Here is a 16,206-nt window from a genome sequence, read left to right as displayed (position 1 = left end):
GCTGAGTTATATTCCACTCTCAAAACATCGTCTTGAATTAAATTACACTCCCATTCCCAATCCTTATGTAGCCGCGTACCAGTACTCATTCCAGGTTTATCGTGATGCATTTTCTGTTGATTAGAATGCTGACATCAAAACATTGGTATATTGAGCTCTTGATTCTGGTTTTATGCCAAGTCATAATTGCCTCCCTGAATTCTTTATTAGATTTGAAATTATCCGTCAGCAGGAAAATGTTGTCCAATTTTATCTAATTTGCTCCATTTTTCAATAGTCAATCAATAGTTATTACTCCCTACACTCCCGACAGTGTTCAGGGTATTTTAGATTTCTTCACTCCCGTCTATAATACATACCTTCTATTAACTATTTTCTAAGATAGCACTACACACTTCCCTGGATAATAGTTCATTGGTCCCGGCACCTAATACCTTGTATTAGAACCGATAACATTCACGTTCGTGAATCTATTACTGGAGAATACGGTCAGGACTTTGTCCTATTCCAGTACTTCCTCAAATATCACTATTATTGCTAACCCACATCAAAATTATTCACACTTGTCTTCCTATTTCCACATAATCTGCCATGGTTCACCACCCCAACAGGGCACACAATTAACCTTCCATTCACACACACACTTGTGGCCAATACAACTAGGCTCTCACCCCGTTCTAGCTATGCTGTGAACCAATCCCGCCGGATTTACCCCCTAGGACTTACCCTTCGCAGGTTCCAGTCTGGCGGGCTTACCTTCCGGGACTCACCCTATATTTATAGTAATCACAGGTATCAACATACTGGGATTTACTATTGACTTTATAGTACTAGCAGGAACCAACCTACTAGGGAGTTACCCCCTAGGACTTACCCTATGAGTTTACCTTCCGGGCCTTATCATTTACTATAAAGCTACGACCGGTCGTTACACAATGGGCCTATAGAATTAAATTTAGGCTCTCCAGGTCCGTATCCCATAAATAGTTCAGCCAAAGATTCCCAAGATGTCAAAATGAGTGGAAACAGATATAGGAACTAGCCTACCTTGTTTGTTGCCAGCTCTGCTCCAATGATCTGGACTCTTTGGTTTGACTACAAATCGTGGTGAATCCTGTTCGCAGCGCCATCTGTTAGGTTCTTATTTTTCAGAGTCAATAACTCATGGACACTAGAGAAGCTTTTTAACCAAGTTTAATTCTGCCCAAAGGTTCTGTACAGCTGTAATTCAGACAGCAAAACATTTCACCATCACAGTTATATGCATCCCACTTAAGACACTCCTCCTTCTCTCCAATCCTTACATCTTATGGTTCAACAAGAAAAGGGTAACAGGATACCAAACCCTTATTACTCCCTTAAAGGGATCGGACCTCACCTCCTGACCTTACCTGATCCACAGATGTCTATCTTTCCTGTATCAACACGGTGCTCTCCCCCCCATCCCCCAACACATTCCAAAGCCACTCAGTCTTTCTACAGATCTCACTCCTTAATATAATATGCGTCTGATCTATCATGTCTTTAATATCTCAATGTTCAAATGTCAAATCCAACACGTTTAATGAACACAAACTATGTAGGTCTGCTGATATTCATATCACCTTTCTCTCCCGTCTCAACCACCCTGCGCAGTGCCAAAAGCTGTCACATTTACACTTGAGTAGAGTCTTTGTTCTAAACCCGAGGAGAGGCACAAACACTATTTTTCAAGATGTTGTCTGCTATCAGCAAAGGCTTGCGGAATCCCTTCAAAACGTTCCATCAACAAGAACGTGTAAGACTTATTTATTTTTTTACATAATGCGTTTTAATACTTTATTTCTCATATTTCACTGGGGTGTAACCCATATGGTTAAAATAAATGAATTGTAAAATAAGTCACATATACTCTATATGCTCCCAATAATTTCATGGAATGCAGTGCTTTCTAGAGAGTAATTAATTAACACAAAGTATGCTGCTTGAGTGGAAACCCTGGATCAGATCACCAACCACTGACTCATTTAATCACTAAACGGACTATGTTGAAGAGGAAGTAATTCACTGATCGGAGGTTCAACAAGCTGTTTAATCTATCCATGTGCATTTTGTTCAGCCTCACCAATTTTGAGTTGTTATTGCTGGTCACTCACCACATTTGAGTTGGCTAATAAAGCAAAAGCTAATTAGGGTTAAATGAAAATCACAGTTAATTTATTAATGATTAAAATCGGTCATACTTCTGTGAAATATGAACATTATAAAAAGGCAACTTAAAAAATATTTTTTAAATGTGTAAACAGAACAAAAAGACTTGAATTTAAAACACAATCAAAGTTGTGACTCCACTGTAGGGAACTGGCAGGATCTATATCCTCATCTTCTCATGATTGAGTTCAGTTTTTCCCGCATCAGTTGAGCTTTCCTAATCTGCATGGCAACTCCCAGGACCTTCTTCACTCTTGGGTCTGCACAATACTTCCTCCCATTGGCATGTAATCTACAGTACAAGAAGAGAGTGGGATGTTGAGGGTGCAGTCCAGATATAGGTACTTCTGATCTTTACAATGCCTGGAGAAGTATTTTGCATCTAATCAACCACATTAATATGATGATGGAACTCTGTATCTGGAATGCACCCGCACCAGTCTCATGGTTATTGGCATGTGTAACAGAAGTAGGGAATAGGAAATCTTGAAAGATAAGACCAGAGGTGTCATGCCCATCGATCTGTTCAGATTTCTCCAGATGTTAAATGATTTACTAAACTTTGTTTTATAATTGTTCCTCCCTTCAGCAGCCTCCTGTGGTGCAGACAGTATCATCAGTGGAGGAGGAGAAAGAGTTTGATGTGATGGGCAGGATTCACAGGAGGTATGTTTGTAAATGAATGAATTAGAACAAGCCATGTACAGTAGCCTATTTATTCCTTCATGATAAATACATTTAAAAAGCAAATGCTTCTGTATACTACAAGCCACCTAGCAATTTTATGAAGTTGGCTTTAGCTAGTCAGGTTCTCAATCTCCCAACCGAATAACTAGCTACCAAGCCATTTCAGGATAATCAAGTTAGAGTAGCTTGTCTATCTTTTCTGGCAAGCCTATGGGGGTTGTTGTGTTAGCAAAGACAGTAGCCTGCCCTACATGCAGTGGCGTTCTACTACTTAAGTAGTATCTGTACTTTACTTTTTATATTTTTGCCAACTTTTACTTCACTGCATTCCTAAAGAAAAATAATATACTTTCTTCTCCATATATTTTCCCTGACATCCAAAAGTACTCGTTACAGTACATTTTGACAGGAAAATGGTCAAATTCACACACTTATCAAGAGAACATCCCTGGTCAGCTCTACTGCCTCTAATCTGGCGGACTCACTAAACACAAATGCTTCATTTGTAAATGATGTCTGAGAGTTTGAGTGTGCCCCTGGCTATCGATCAATAAAAAATTGTGTTGTCTGGTTTGCTTAATATAAGGAATTTCAAAGTATTTATACTTTTGATACTTAAGTATCAAAAGTAAATGGAATGAAGTATATTTAAAACCGAATACTTTTGGACTTTTACTTGTGTAGTATTTTACTGGGTGACTGAGTCATATTCTATTAAAGATATATCTTTACTTTTATTCAAGTATGAGAATTGAGTACTTTTTCCACCACTGCCTACATCTACTATTTTCTTTCGAGAAATTGTGACATTACAGAACAAGTGGTGAGGACTCACACAACAGCGTCGATCTCACATGCACCATGGTTGTGTTGGACATCATATCGCTCCACTCGCATTAGTATGCTCAAAGGAATGTTCCTGGATGTCCCAACACAACATTTTGGAATGGCTCCTGAAAGAGGCAGTTTTATCATTACAGTAACCATGTCAGAACTACACAAAGATCCAGAATTCACATGACATTCCGGAGTAACAGATGAATAACCAAACCCCCAAAATGCCTAATGAAAATCCATCAATACTGAATCAATTAGAAACCAGCAAGATCACGCCCCTCAAGGACTGGAGTTGTGCACACAGTATATTAATACAATTGTTCACTGGTGCATCACATTACCTTGGATGGAGTATATGGTGACACACAGCACAAAAGCCAGAACCCTGAGATCCATCAAGGAGATTTGGAGTCCTACAGTATCTGGTTGATTTAGATCTATGTCCCAGTGTCAGACTCCTGTTTGCCTGTTGTGATCTGTCTACTACTCTGAATGTGGTCACTGGATGGAAATATATCAGTTAAAAAACAAAACCACTCCTCTCTACAGGTCTGCGTGCCTATTGGCTGATTCTTTAACGGTAAAAAAAACTCACTGATGACTGAAGTGAAAGAGAGCCATGATGTGTTAACACCGAAGCATTTTCATGCAGATTTTATTATGATGGGGGAAAAAAAACGAACTTGAGGACAACCAGATATCTAAAATGTAAACAAATAAAAATCTTCAGTAAATCACAGAATGTAAACATTCCCACTGCATAATTTACATTTAAATAAACATAAACAACAATACAATCAGAAACATAAAACCCCTTAAAACACATCAATTTAAATCGTTACAAAATAAAATACTAGTAAACAAGGAAGTATCTCCTTACAATTTGTTCATGGATAAAGCTTAGACAGAATATGGTCCAGTTAACTCATTCAGTTGGGGAAAAACAACAAATAGCATTAACTCCCTCCATCCCATGGGTTATGAATCTGCAACAGACACAAAAATAGCGTAAGTCAGTGTAAACCACTGTTTGGCTAAATACTTGATTCTATTTGAAAAGGTGTTGGTTATTTATATGTATATAAAATACATGCAAGAAGAAAGGCGTGCACACTCAGACTTGCACAACATTATGGTGTTTTGGGAGGCAGCGTGGGAACGTAATGAAATGTGAATGAAAAGAGCTGACATCATTCCCTATTCTACTTGATCGAGACATGTCTAAAAACAATATATTGCACAATGTTATGCCCTGCATGCCAGAACTATGACTTACCGGTCCTCCTCCAGGAGGGGTTGGTGGTACTGTGAGAGATAGAGGGGCTCTGATCCTGGCCATCTGGAAAATGCTGCAGAAACGATTTACCCACGTTAAACAATTTAAAGACAATGCTACCAAATACTAATTGAGTGTATGTAAACTTCTGACCCAGTGGGAATGTGATGAAAGAAATAAAAGCTGAAATAAAATCACTCTACTATTATTCTGACATTTCACATTCTTAAAATAAAGTGGCGATCCTAACTGACCTAAGACAGGGAATTATTATTAGGATTAAATGTCAGGAATTGTGAAAAACTGAGTTTATTTTTTTTGGGCTAAGGTGCATGTAAACTTCCGACTTCAACTGTGTATATATATATATATATATATATATATCACGGTCGTGAACTAACAAGTTATAGAGCAAACAATGCAATTATCACAACACATAGGTTTGTAATATGTTATTTTATTTTTTCCCCCCAGTGATTTTACCCACACCATTATTGTTCATAAAGTAAGTGTCGTCCAAAACAGAGTTTGGTGAGTGACTGCGTCGCTTTGCATGGCACGGTACCCTGGGCAGGCGGAGACATCTCCTTAGGAGGACCAATAGAATGGTCAAAAATCAGTACACCCTGACCACATGGGGCACCGGGTCACTCAAAACAAACTTGCCGACTGGTACCTCTTCCCCAGACAAGACGGGTGGTTAGTACTTGCCCTTTCTTGGGAAGTAGCTACTCTAGTGAAAATGGGATTCCCATTTTGGCTGTGTGCATGGGATTCCATAAAGTTATTCAACAAACCTGGACAGATTGCCAGGATATGGATATGGGCTGTCAAACAATCAAACCTGAGACTGGTGTGTTGTTGGTAAGTAGCAGTGGTGTAGTGGCGCCTGGAGAAGTGGCTATACTCTATACTTTGCCAAAATTTCCCCAAACGGCCCGCCGACCAAAGGAAAGGCGCCCTCTTATTAATTAAAATGAGAAACCTGGACGTTTTACTTCATCATATGAGGCATGTCTTACCTTGCTACAAAGAAGCCTATAGCCAAAATGCACCATAGAAATGTGGAGACATTTATTTTATAAATGAGTTCTCCTGTTCTATTGGTTTTCTTTCAACTTTCTTTCATTGTCTATCAGTCAAAGACATTATCCTAGTTATATTAGCAACCCATGATGGTTGTTGCATCTTTAGATCTCCCCTCTTTCTACATTTCCATCTCTGTCCATGAAACCGCTCGCATGATTAGTGTGCATTTTAGAATGGTATTTTTCCGCAAATTGAATTTTGGAACATTTGCGCGCAGGTCTACTGCCGTGTGCACATTGCTGCGCCTAAAATGTGAACGATGGAGCATTCTGAACTGCTCCATCAGCCTTATTAGGGCTCCCGAGTGGTGCAGCCGTCTAAGGCACTGCATCTCAGTGCAAGTGGCATCACTATAGTACCTGGTTCGAATCCAGGCTTTATCACATCTGGACGTGATTGGGAGTCCCATAGGGTGGTGCACAAGTTAAATAAAGATTAAATAAAATAAATACAAATTAGAGAGGAAGATATGCATAGCTCACATTGTACCTGAAGACAGGTTTGCTCCCTGTTAGCTAGCTAGCTCATAATCATGCAAACCTGATGACATGTTTGATGCATGTTGCCAACTTGCTTTCAATAATGTTTCAACTCAAACTGGTTAGCTACGGTCCTTCTGTTGTGATTGAATGGCAGAAACACCCACATCAAACCACACCCGCCAAGACAACTCTTATTTGCCTCCAGCCATGGCCACTGGCATTTCTTAATGAGCATGGATGAAAAACAAGGTAAAATCAGTAAGTGCAGATGCCATTTAATGGTTCAACAACACCATATAATGACTGCTATCTATACGCAGATGTACCTACACCAGTTCTAGCAATAGACCAAAATGTACCCAATCAGTTCTATAGACTGATATTTCAAGGTGTGTAATTTCATTGATAAACAATGATAACCTGGATCCAGCATTAATACATAGGCCATTCAACTCAACACCATGTGTCCAATCACACATTAAAGTCTGCCTCTACATCTCTTGCTCCCTCCATTTATCCATCCTTTCTCCCTCTTCCCTCTCCTTATCATTGCCTCTCACCTGTTGGATCTCCCTCATAGCCAATCGGATGGAAGGATACAACCGGGGGAATGACCTGCTCTTGTGGTCAGTCCCGTCCTCCTCTTCTTCCCCCTCTCCTCTCTCCCCTCTCCTCCCTCCAGGGGCCTCCCCTCCTCCAGCCACAGCCCGGTGTCTTCGGTCAGATATCCGCCTGAGGACAGGTGGTCTCTGGGACTCCGGGCTGGGGCCCTGCCCCGGGGGCAGGAAGAGCCGCTGGAGCTCCAGGTGGACAGGGTCGGGGGTTGACTCACCCTCCTCCCCAGACTTGGGGCTCCCGTGGTTGGCTGTAGCCAGGAGGTCCAGGCCCTTCAAGTCCTCGTAGTCTGTGTTCTGGTCACATGTCTGAAACAGCAGATTCAAATTTGCTTACATTAAATCTGGAACAGTCCATGCATGTAGATTGTAAAATACTTGCTATAAGCTTTCTGAACAGCTTATGGCTCTTCCCAGACGACATAAAATGCATAAATGTTTGATGATGCATTGTTACTGTTCAGTATTGCATACAGGTCCTGGCAGACCCTGTTCAACTGCGGGTATATTCAAGACAGTATTTGACAGGAGCCAGACCCTAAAAAGGGGTTTGACCCGATGCTGACCTGTCCACAAGGCATGCTGAGCAGCTCGTTGAAGGGCTTGATGCCCACCTGGCTGTGGTGTTGCACCAGATCAGGCAGGGAGGGGTGGGCTTTATCCTCCCCCAGGATCACATACTTCCCGTTGGACTGCATCTCAATCATAAAGTGCCTGCAGCGGTTCGCCCCCCTGACAGTGAATAGACGGAGAGGCCAAGGTCAGAGGGTAAAGGGTACACATAGGTCACAAAGGATGAGGTCCAAACGGGAGGTTAGGGGTTTAATGTCTCATGTGTCTTTGGTGGATGAATCTGTGTTTAAATCCAGTTTGTCATCCTCAGTCTTACTTATATGTTAGTGTGTAGCCCTCCCGGCTCTGTCCCACACGAATCAGAAAACAGCCCACAGGCTTGTCCGTCATCAAATCCTCTGCTTGTCTGTAGAGGAGACATACACAGAGAGACTTGTTAAAACCACAATGAAATCTGAATGAGAATTTGCATACATGTGCATTTGACATCCTCTCTTACTGACCTGCGTGTAATCATGCCATGGAACCAGCAGGGGAAGGCTCCATTGTGGACCACCTTGCGGGCCTGCGTCTCCTTGAACCAGCGGATGGTGTTCTTCCTCTTCTTGCTCCTCTCCCTAGCTCGCTCCTCTCCCCCTACCTGGCCCACCAGCTCAGCCAGTTCAATATGCACCTCCAGGTTGTCAAAGGGAGTGGCCTGGGAGAGACAGAGGGAACCATAAATCGTAGGGTCGTTTAAGGCTCAGTTTAGGGTCAAATTTAGTCATCAAAGACTGCGAGTGGATGTCAGGGTATAGAGTGGGACATCGATTGCCAAAGGGTACAAGATCAGTCAATAGCATGGTTCCCACCAACATGCTGTCTGTGGGCTAGCCAGTGCTGGCTAGCACCAGAGATATTTAAAACAGAGAGGCTCAACATGAGATTACTTCCTGCAAATTACTTCTTACAGTTCTCAATTAAAATCAAGGTTACCAGTGTAGACTCTTGAGTATGGCTCACCTCAAACTGTTTGCTGCGGGGCCGTGGGACAGGAGCCAGGTGGGTAGCAGTGGGCAAGATAGAGCGAGGCTGGGGCTGTGGCTTCTTTTTCCTGGGTAGGGGCACAGGTGGAGAGAATGGCCCTGATACACAAACACACACACACACACACAACCCGGTTAACACAGCACTCAAAGCTACACTGGCTGTACAAAACATTAAGAACACCTGCTCTTTCAATGCCATCGACTGACCAGGTGAATCCAGGTAAACACTATGATCCCTTATTGATGTCACTTTTTAAATCTACTTTAATCAGTGTAGATGAAGGGGAGGAGACAGGTTAAAGGAGGATCTTTAAGCCTTGAGACATGGATTGTGTACGTGTGCCATTCAGAGGGTGAATGGGCAAGACAAAAGATTTAAGTGCCTTTGAACGGGGTATGGTAGGTGCCAGGCAGACTGGTTTGTGTCAAGAACTGCAATGTTGCTGTGTTTTCACGCATAACAGTTTCCCATGTGTATCAAGAATGGTCCACCACCCACAGGACTTGATACAACCTTGGGAAGAATTTGAGTCAACATGGGCCAGCATCCCTGTGGAACACTTTCGACACCCCTGATGAATTGAGGCTATTCTGAGGGCAAAAGGGGGGTGTAACTTAATATTAGGACAATGTTCTTAATGTTCTGTACACTCAGTGTATTCATACAATGGGTGACAAGGATCATTACACATTCTTGAATGCAGAATTATTGATCTAAGTCAGACTGAAATGTGTTTGTCAACGTACACAGAGGGGTAGAGAGAGAGTTTGTAGAAGGGTGGAGGTAAAGAACAAAATTAGAACAGCGTTAGGGAGAAACAGAACAAGTAGGTGAATGTCAGTAAGGGAGATACAGTGCATTCAGAAAGTATTCAGACCCCTTGACTTTTTACATGTTTCAGCCTTATTCTAAAATTAAAGTTATTTTTTTCTCTTCATCAATCTTTTGGCAAATGCCAAGCAGGCTATCATGTGCCTTTTACTGAGGAGTGGCTTCTGTCTGACCACTCTACCATAAAGGCCTGATTGGTGGAGTGTTGGAGAGATGGTTGTTCTTCTCAAAGGTTCACCCATCTCCACAGAGGAACTCTGGAGCTATGTCAGAGTGACCATCGAGTTCTTGGTCACCTCCCTGACCAAGGCCCTTTTCTACCGATTACTCAGTTTGGCTGGGTGGCCAGCTCTAGGAAGAGTATTGGTGGTTCCAAATGTCTTCCAATTAAGAATGATGGAGGCCATGGTGTTCTTGTGTCGGAGCTATACGGATATTTCCGTCGACCTCATGGCTTGGTTTTTGCTCTGACATGCACTGTCAACTGTGGGACCTTATATAGACAGGTGTGTGTCTTTCCAAATCATGTCCAATCAATTGAATTTACCACAGGTGGACTCCAATCAAGTTGTAAATACATCTCAAGGATGATCAATGGAAACAGGATGCACCTGAGCTAAATTTGGAGTCTCATAGCAAAGGGTCTGAATAATTATGTAAATAAGGTATCTGTTTTCAATTTGTTTTATAAATTTGCTCATATTTCTAAAAACATTTTTTAAGTACATTTTAGAATAAGGCTGTAACAGAACAAAAAGTGAAAAAGGGGAAGAGGTCTGAATACTTTCCGAATGCACTGTAGGTGAGTAAGAGAGGGAGAGAGAGATATTCTGCTTCCTTACTCTTGTTCTCCTGCTCCATGTCCAGTCGCCTCCTCATCTCCTCCTCCAGCTCCTGCTCCCTCCTCTTCTCCTCCTCCTCCTCCCTGGCTTCTCTCTCTGCCCTCTCTCTCTGGGCCTGCCTCTGTCTGTGCACTTCCACCAGCAAGGACAGGTACTTCCTCCTGCAGCGCAGTGAACGGTAGTCTGCAACACACAGCAACAGTGAGAATGTGAAGAGAGAGAGAGATACAGTGACAAGAGACATAGAAAGGAGAGAGAAGTAGGGAGGCGAGAAACATTAATGAATGGTATTTGTGATAAAGGACCACATTACGATGCAAAATGATGCTACAGTAAGCACAGGCCATGAAATCAAGATACCAGACAGTATGCCAGAGAAATCATCATCTATCTTGCAGTGGGGTGAGAGGTCGCAACGCAAAGACTGAAGGTAGCCCGTTAAAACTGCATGCATCTTGCTGATGGTAATGTTTGTTTAATCATGTCCCATCATGATTTATTTCAATGTTTATAACCTAGTCTACAGACCTGAAAAGGGTTTTTACCCTCAGGCCTGAGTTCAAAAGCAGCAACATCTCACAGATGGCAATTAAATTACTTTGACAGACATTTGAGAGATTATGTTTGTGGCCCTTACCTTTCTGGATGACAAGTGCTGCCTTGCCAAGTCTCTCTAACAGCCTGGCCAACTCCTCCTGGTGCCAATACTTAAAGAACATACGAGACGAGCTGACACAAAAAGAGGGAGACAGTTAAATCAATGTTTATAGATATTGAGCACTATTTGCACGGGGAATTGTTGCATAAAGCACTGTTAAATCAGAGAGAAAATTAGAGAAAGATTTCCAATCAACTTCAGTACATTTCATTAAGCCATATTTATACACTATATTTACAAAAGTACTTGGACACCCCTTCAAATTAGTGGATTCGGATATTTCTGCCACACCTGTTGCTGACAGGTGTATAATGTTGAGCACACAGCCATGCAATCTCCATAGACAAAACAAACATTGGCTGTAGAATGGCCTTACTGAAGAGCTCAGTGAATTTTAACGTGGCTCCGTCACAGGATTGTCAGTTTGTCAAATTTTTGCCCTGCTAGAGCTGTCCCTATCAACTGTAAAATTGCTGTTATTGTGAAGTGGAAATGTCTAGGAGCAACAACAGCTCATCTGTCATCTGTCCTCGGTTGCAACACTCACTACCGAGTTCCAAACTGCCTCTGGAAGCAATGTCAGCACAAGATCTGTTTGTATGGAGCTTCATGAAATGGGTTTCCACGGCCGAGCAGCCGAACACAAGCCTAATCACCATACACAATGCCAAACGTTGGCTGGAGTGGTGTAAAGCTTGCTGCCAATGGACTCTGGAGCAGTGGAAACAAGTTCTCTGTAGTGATGAATCACTCTTCACCATCTGGCAGTCCGATGGACGAATCAGTTTGGCGGATGCCAGGAGAACGGTACCTGCACCAATGCATAGTGCCAACTGTAAAGTTTGGCGGAGGAGGAATAATGGTATGGGTCTGTTTTTCCATGATTTGGGCTAGACCCCTTAGTTCCAGTGAAGGGAAATCTTAACGCTACAACATACACATTGTAGACGATTCTGTGCTTCCAACTTTGAGGCAACAGTTTAGGGAAGGCCCTTTCCTGTTACAGCATGACAATGCTACCGTGCACAAAGCGAGGTCCATACAGAAAAGGTTTGTCGAGATCAGAGCGGAAGAACTTGACTGGCCTGCACACAGCCCTGACCTCAACCCCATTGAACACCTTTGGGATGAATTGGAACACCGACTGCGAGCCAGGCCTATTCGCCCAAAATCAGTGCCTGACCTCACTAATGCTCGTGGCTGAATGGAAGCAAGTACCCACAGCAATGTTCCAACATCTAGTGGAAAGCCTTCCCAGAAGAGTGGAGGCTGTAATTGCAGTAAAGGGGGGACCAACCCCATATTAATGCCCATGATTCTGGAATGAGATGTTCAACGAGCCGGTGTCTGTCTACATACCTTTGGTCATGTAGTGTAATTTTTTGACATTTCTAAAGAGCCACACAGCAGGAGAAACCAAGAGCGGGGACCGAGAGGGGTGAAAGAGTGCAATTGAGATAAAGATCTTTACTCAATATAAACCCTGAGCTGTCCTCACAAGCCAAAATCAACACAGCTGTTAACTGAAGAATGAGCTGTTTTTGACAGACTGATACTCAGTTGACAGTTTTATAAGATCGCATTTTGGACTAGGCGAGTTGGAACCTGGGAGAATTATTAGTGATGAGTGTTCCCATGTCTCAATGGAGGCAGCGATCCAAATATATTGAAACTGAAATCTAGATCAACTATTCACTGACTTGTTCCTTCCAGCATAAAAACCTGAATAATCTGATTGGAATACAGCCCGAACGACATGCTTGGATGAAGTTATGAAAGATTTGTTACAGGAAGAGTCAGCAGTAAGTAAGTTAGTCTTCTCAGACTGATTGTGGCAAATCATTTTCTAAACCAATTCATTGAACACAACAAGAGCAACTAATGAAGCCTTACCCACACTTCCAGCCATGTATCTCAGTAGTGTTGAGGATGGACATGCAGCTGAAAAAGACACCAACGACACAGGTCACATTTAATAAGATGGACAAATGTCTACGAAATCACCTAACATGGTGGATGGCATCTTTTTTTAATTGCAGGAACGGGTGCAAGTGTATTTATATATAGGCCATCATTGAAAATAAGAATTTGTTCTTAACTGACTTGCCTAGTTAAATAAAAGGTAAAACATGAATAATAATAAATACATACCTTTCCTTGGTTAGTGGTAAATCTGGCTTGATCAGCAGAATGTTGAACCTGAAGAGGGGAGACACAGTGTGCTGAAAATAAAACTACAGTGCACAGCAATATCATTCATCCAATTTATTGTGTTGGCCAAGATTGCAGTAGCCATGTTACAATTAATGCACACACACACACACACACCTCTGAGCAAATTCTTTGAACGACGGTCGCCAGGAGAAGCCATCTCTTCGTATCCTGATGGTTTCTAGCAGGCCGTTGTATCTTAGCTGGAAACATTTGAATTATCCTTTGTTATCATATAATATACACTTATTAAATACTTTTTTCTTTACATAGTTGAATGTGCTGACAACAAAATCACAAAATGTATCAATGGAAATCAAATGTATCAACCCATGGAGGTCTGGATTTGGAGTCACACTCAAAATTAAAGTGGAAAACCACACTACAGATGATCCAACTTTGATGTAAAGTCCTTAAAACAAGTCAAAATGAGGCTCAGTAGTGTGTGTGGCCTCCACGTGCCTGTATGACCTCCCTACAACGCCTGGGCATGCTCCTGATGAGGTGGCGGATGGTCTCCTGAGGGATCTCCTCCCAGACCTGGACTAAAGCATCCGCCAACTCCTGGACAGTATGTGGTGGATGGAGCGAGACATGATGTCCCAGATGTGCTCAATTGGATTCAGGTCTGGGGAACGGGTGGGCCAGTCCATAGCACCAGTGCCTTCCAGGAACTGCTGACACACTCCAGCCACATGAGGTCTAGCATTGTCTTGCATTAGGAGGAACCCAGGGCCAACCGCACCAGCATATGGTCTCACAAGGGGTCTGAGAATCTCATCTCGGTACCTAATGGCAGTCAGGCTACCTCTGGCGAGCACATGGAGGGCTGTGCGGCCCCCCAAAGAAATGCCACCCCACACCATGACTGACCCACCGCCAAACCGGTCATGCTAGAGGATGTTGCAGGCAGCAGAACGTTCTCCACGGCATCTCCAGACTCTGTCACGTCTGTCACATGTGCTCAGTGTGAACCTGCTTTCATCTGTGAAGAGAACAGGGCGCCAGTGGCGAATTTGTCGGGCCCTCATACCACCCTCATGGAGTCTGTTTCTGACCGTTTGAGCAGACACATGCACATTTGTGGCCTGCTGGAGGTCATTTTGCAAGGCTCTGGCATTGCTCCTCCTGCTCCTCCTTGCACAAAGGCGGAGGAAGTGGTCCTGCTGCTGGGTTGTTGCCCTCCTACGGCCTCCTCCACGTCTCCTGATGTACTGGCCTGTCTCCTGGTAGCGCCTCCATGCTCTGGACACTACGCTGACAGACACAGCAAACCTGCTTGCCTCAGCTAGCATTGATGTGCCATCCTGGATGAGCCGCACTACCTGAGCCACTTGTGTGGGTTGTAGACTCCGTCTCATGCTACCACTAGAGTGAAAGCACCGCCAGCATTCAAAAGTGACCAAAACATTAGCCAGGAAGCATAGGAACTGAGAAGTGGTCTGTGGTCACCACCTGCAGAACCACTCCTTTATTGGGGGTGTCTTGCTAATTGCCTATAATTTCCACCTGTTGTCGCTTCCATTTGCACAACAGCATGTGAAATTTATTGTCAATCAGTGTTGCTTCTTAAGTGGACAGTTTGATTTCACAGAAGTGTGATTGACTTGGAGTTACATTGTGTTGTTTAAGTGTTCCCTTTATTTTTTTGAGCAGTGTATGTTCCACATACCCCAAGCAGAATCAGGTGTAATTGATGCCCATATCAGAGACCTACAGGACTTACTTCAACAACTAAATGCAATGTCAAAGCTGAACAGCAGGTGGCGATGTAACATAAAGCACCGTTATGATGGTGATGAGGGGGAGGGATGGTTTAAAAAAAAAAAAGCGATTTAACATAGTCTTAACCTAGTCTTGCGTATGGAGGGCAATAGAGCTACAGCAGAGAGCTCAATGATGAACATTGTAAACATCATGCCATTATAACCACATACATATGTAATGAATAAGAAGTTAAATCAGCTTTAACACAGGCTACCCACCACAAATGTCACAGTTATTAACCATTGTTTCAGTTAAACCATTGTCTACCCAACCGCCAACACTGCATTGTACTGTTATATCAGTTCAGGCCTAGACAATCACATTAAAAAGCATTGATTATAGATGAGAGAGGGAGGGAAGAAAGAACCCTGCTGTCAGATTAGACAGCAGTGTTCACTGATGGCAGGGTATTGACCAGCTTCATTGTTTCATCAGGGCTATACTAACCCTCCCCTGGGGCCAAATCCACATCCTATTAACACACCACCCATCAGTCAGACACTGACACACTAGCCTAGTGCCTAGATGCTGCCGCTTAGCTAACCACTGATTACCATACTGGGGACTGGGTCTTGTTCATTAGGGCACACTGAAGCAAAACGCTTTGCAAAGTGTTTCTTATTGGTCAAGTTCAGAGAGTTTCAGTCCATTTTCTTCCATTTCATGTGTACTGAACACAACCCTCTCTGGAGTTGGCCCAAACCACAATATAGACCGATACTGTTTTTATAAAACTTTTCGCATTAAACTGTGCAGTTCACATACACTACCGTTCAAAAGTTTGGGTTCACTGAGAAATGTCCTTGTTTTTGAAAGAAAAGCACATTTTTTATCCATTAAAATAACATCAAATTGATCAGAAACACAGTGTAGACACTGTTAATGTTGTAAATGACTATTGTAGCTGGAAATGGCTGATTTTTATGGAATATCTACATAGGCATACAGAGGCCCATTATCAGCATCCATCACTCCTGTGTTCCAATGGCACGTTGTGTTAGCTAATCCAAGTTGATCATTTTAAAAGGCTAATTGATCATTAGAAAACCCTTTTGCAATTATGGTAGCACAGCTGAAAACTGTTTTCCTGATTAAAGAAGCAATAAAAAACTGTCCTTCT

General features: G+C 42.7%; 1 protein-coding gene across 2 annotated transcripts in view; it reads right to left on the bottom strand.

The window, feature by feature from the left end:
• Positions 1-1,177: 1,177 nt before the first annotated feature.
• The window catches only part of LOC110523632 (unconventional myosin-IXb), a 54,004-nt gene continuing 38,975 nt past the window's right edge, over positions 1,178-16,206 (bottom strand). Inside the window, exons 19-32 of one of the 2 annotated variants that reach the window (XM_021602499.2) lie at positions 13,437-13,522; positions 13,260-13,307; positions 13,002-13,049; positions 11,088-11,179; positions 10,451-10,633; positions 8,751-8,872; positions 8,252-8,445; positions 8,065-8,154; positions 7,742-7,907; positions 7,122-7,484; positions 4,991-5,063; positions 4,056-4,700; positions 3,713-3,830; positions 1,178-2,482 (exon numbers count right to left, since the gene is read on the bottom strand). In XM_021602499.2, coding sequence (XP_021458174.2) covers positions 4,693-4,700; positions 4,991-5,063; positions 7,122-7,484; positions 7,742-7,907; positions 8,065-8,154; positions 8,252-8,445; positions 8,751-8,872; positions 10,451-10,633; positions 11,088-11,179; positions 13,002-13,049; positions 13,260-13,307; positions 13,437-13,522 — 1,473 coding nt within the window. In that variant the 3' untranslated portion in view covers positions 1,178-2,482; positions 3,713-3,830; positions 4,056-4,692. The remainder of the gene's footprint in view (positions 2,483-3,712; positions 3,831-4,055; positions 4,701-4,990; positions 5,064-7,121; positions 7,485-7,741; positions 7,908-8,064; positions 8,155-8,251; positions 8,446-8,750; positions 8,873-10,450; positions 10,634-11,087; positions 11,180-13,001; positions 13,050-13,259; positions 13,308-13,436; positions 13,523-16,206) is intronic. The other variant, XM_036977300.1, reaches the window with a different exon arrangement.

Source organism: Oncorhynchus mykiss, chromosome 5 (assembly GCF_013265735.2).
Source record: "Oncorhynchus mykiss isolate Arlee chromosome 5, USDA_OmykA_1.1, whole genome shotgun sequence".
NCBI lineage: Eukaryota > Metazoa > Chordata > Actinopteri > Salmoniformes > Salmonidae > Oncorhynchus > Oncorhynchus mykiss.
This window is presented reverse-complemented; position numbering and strand designations above follow the sequence as displayed.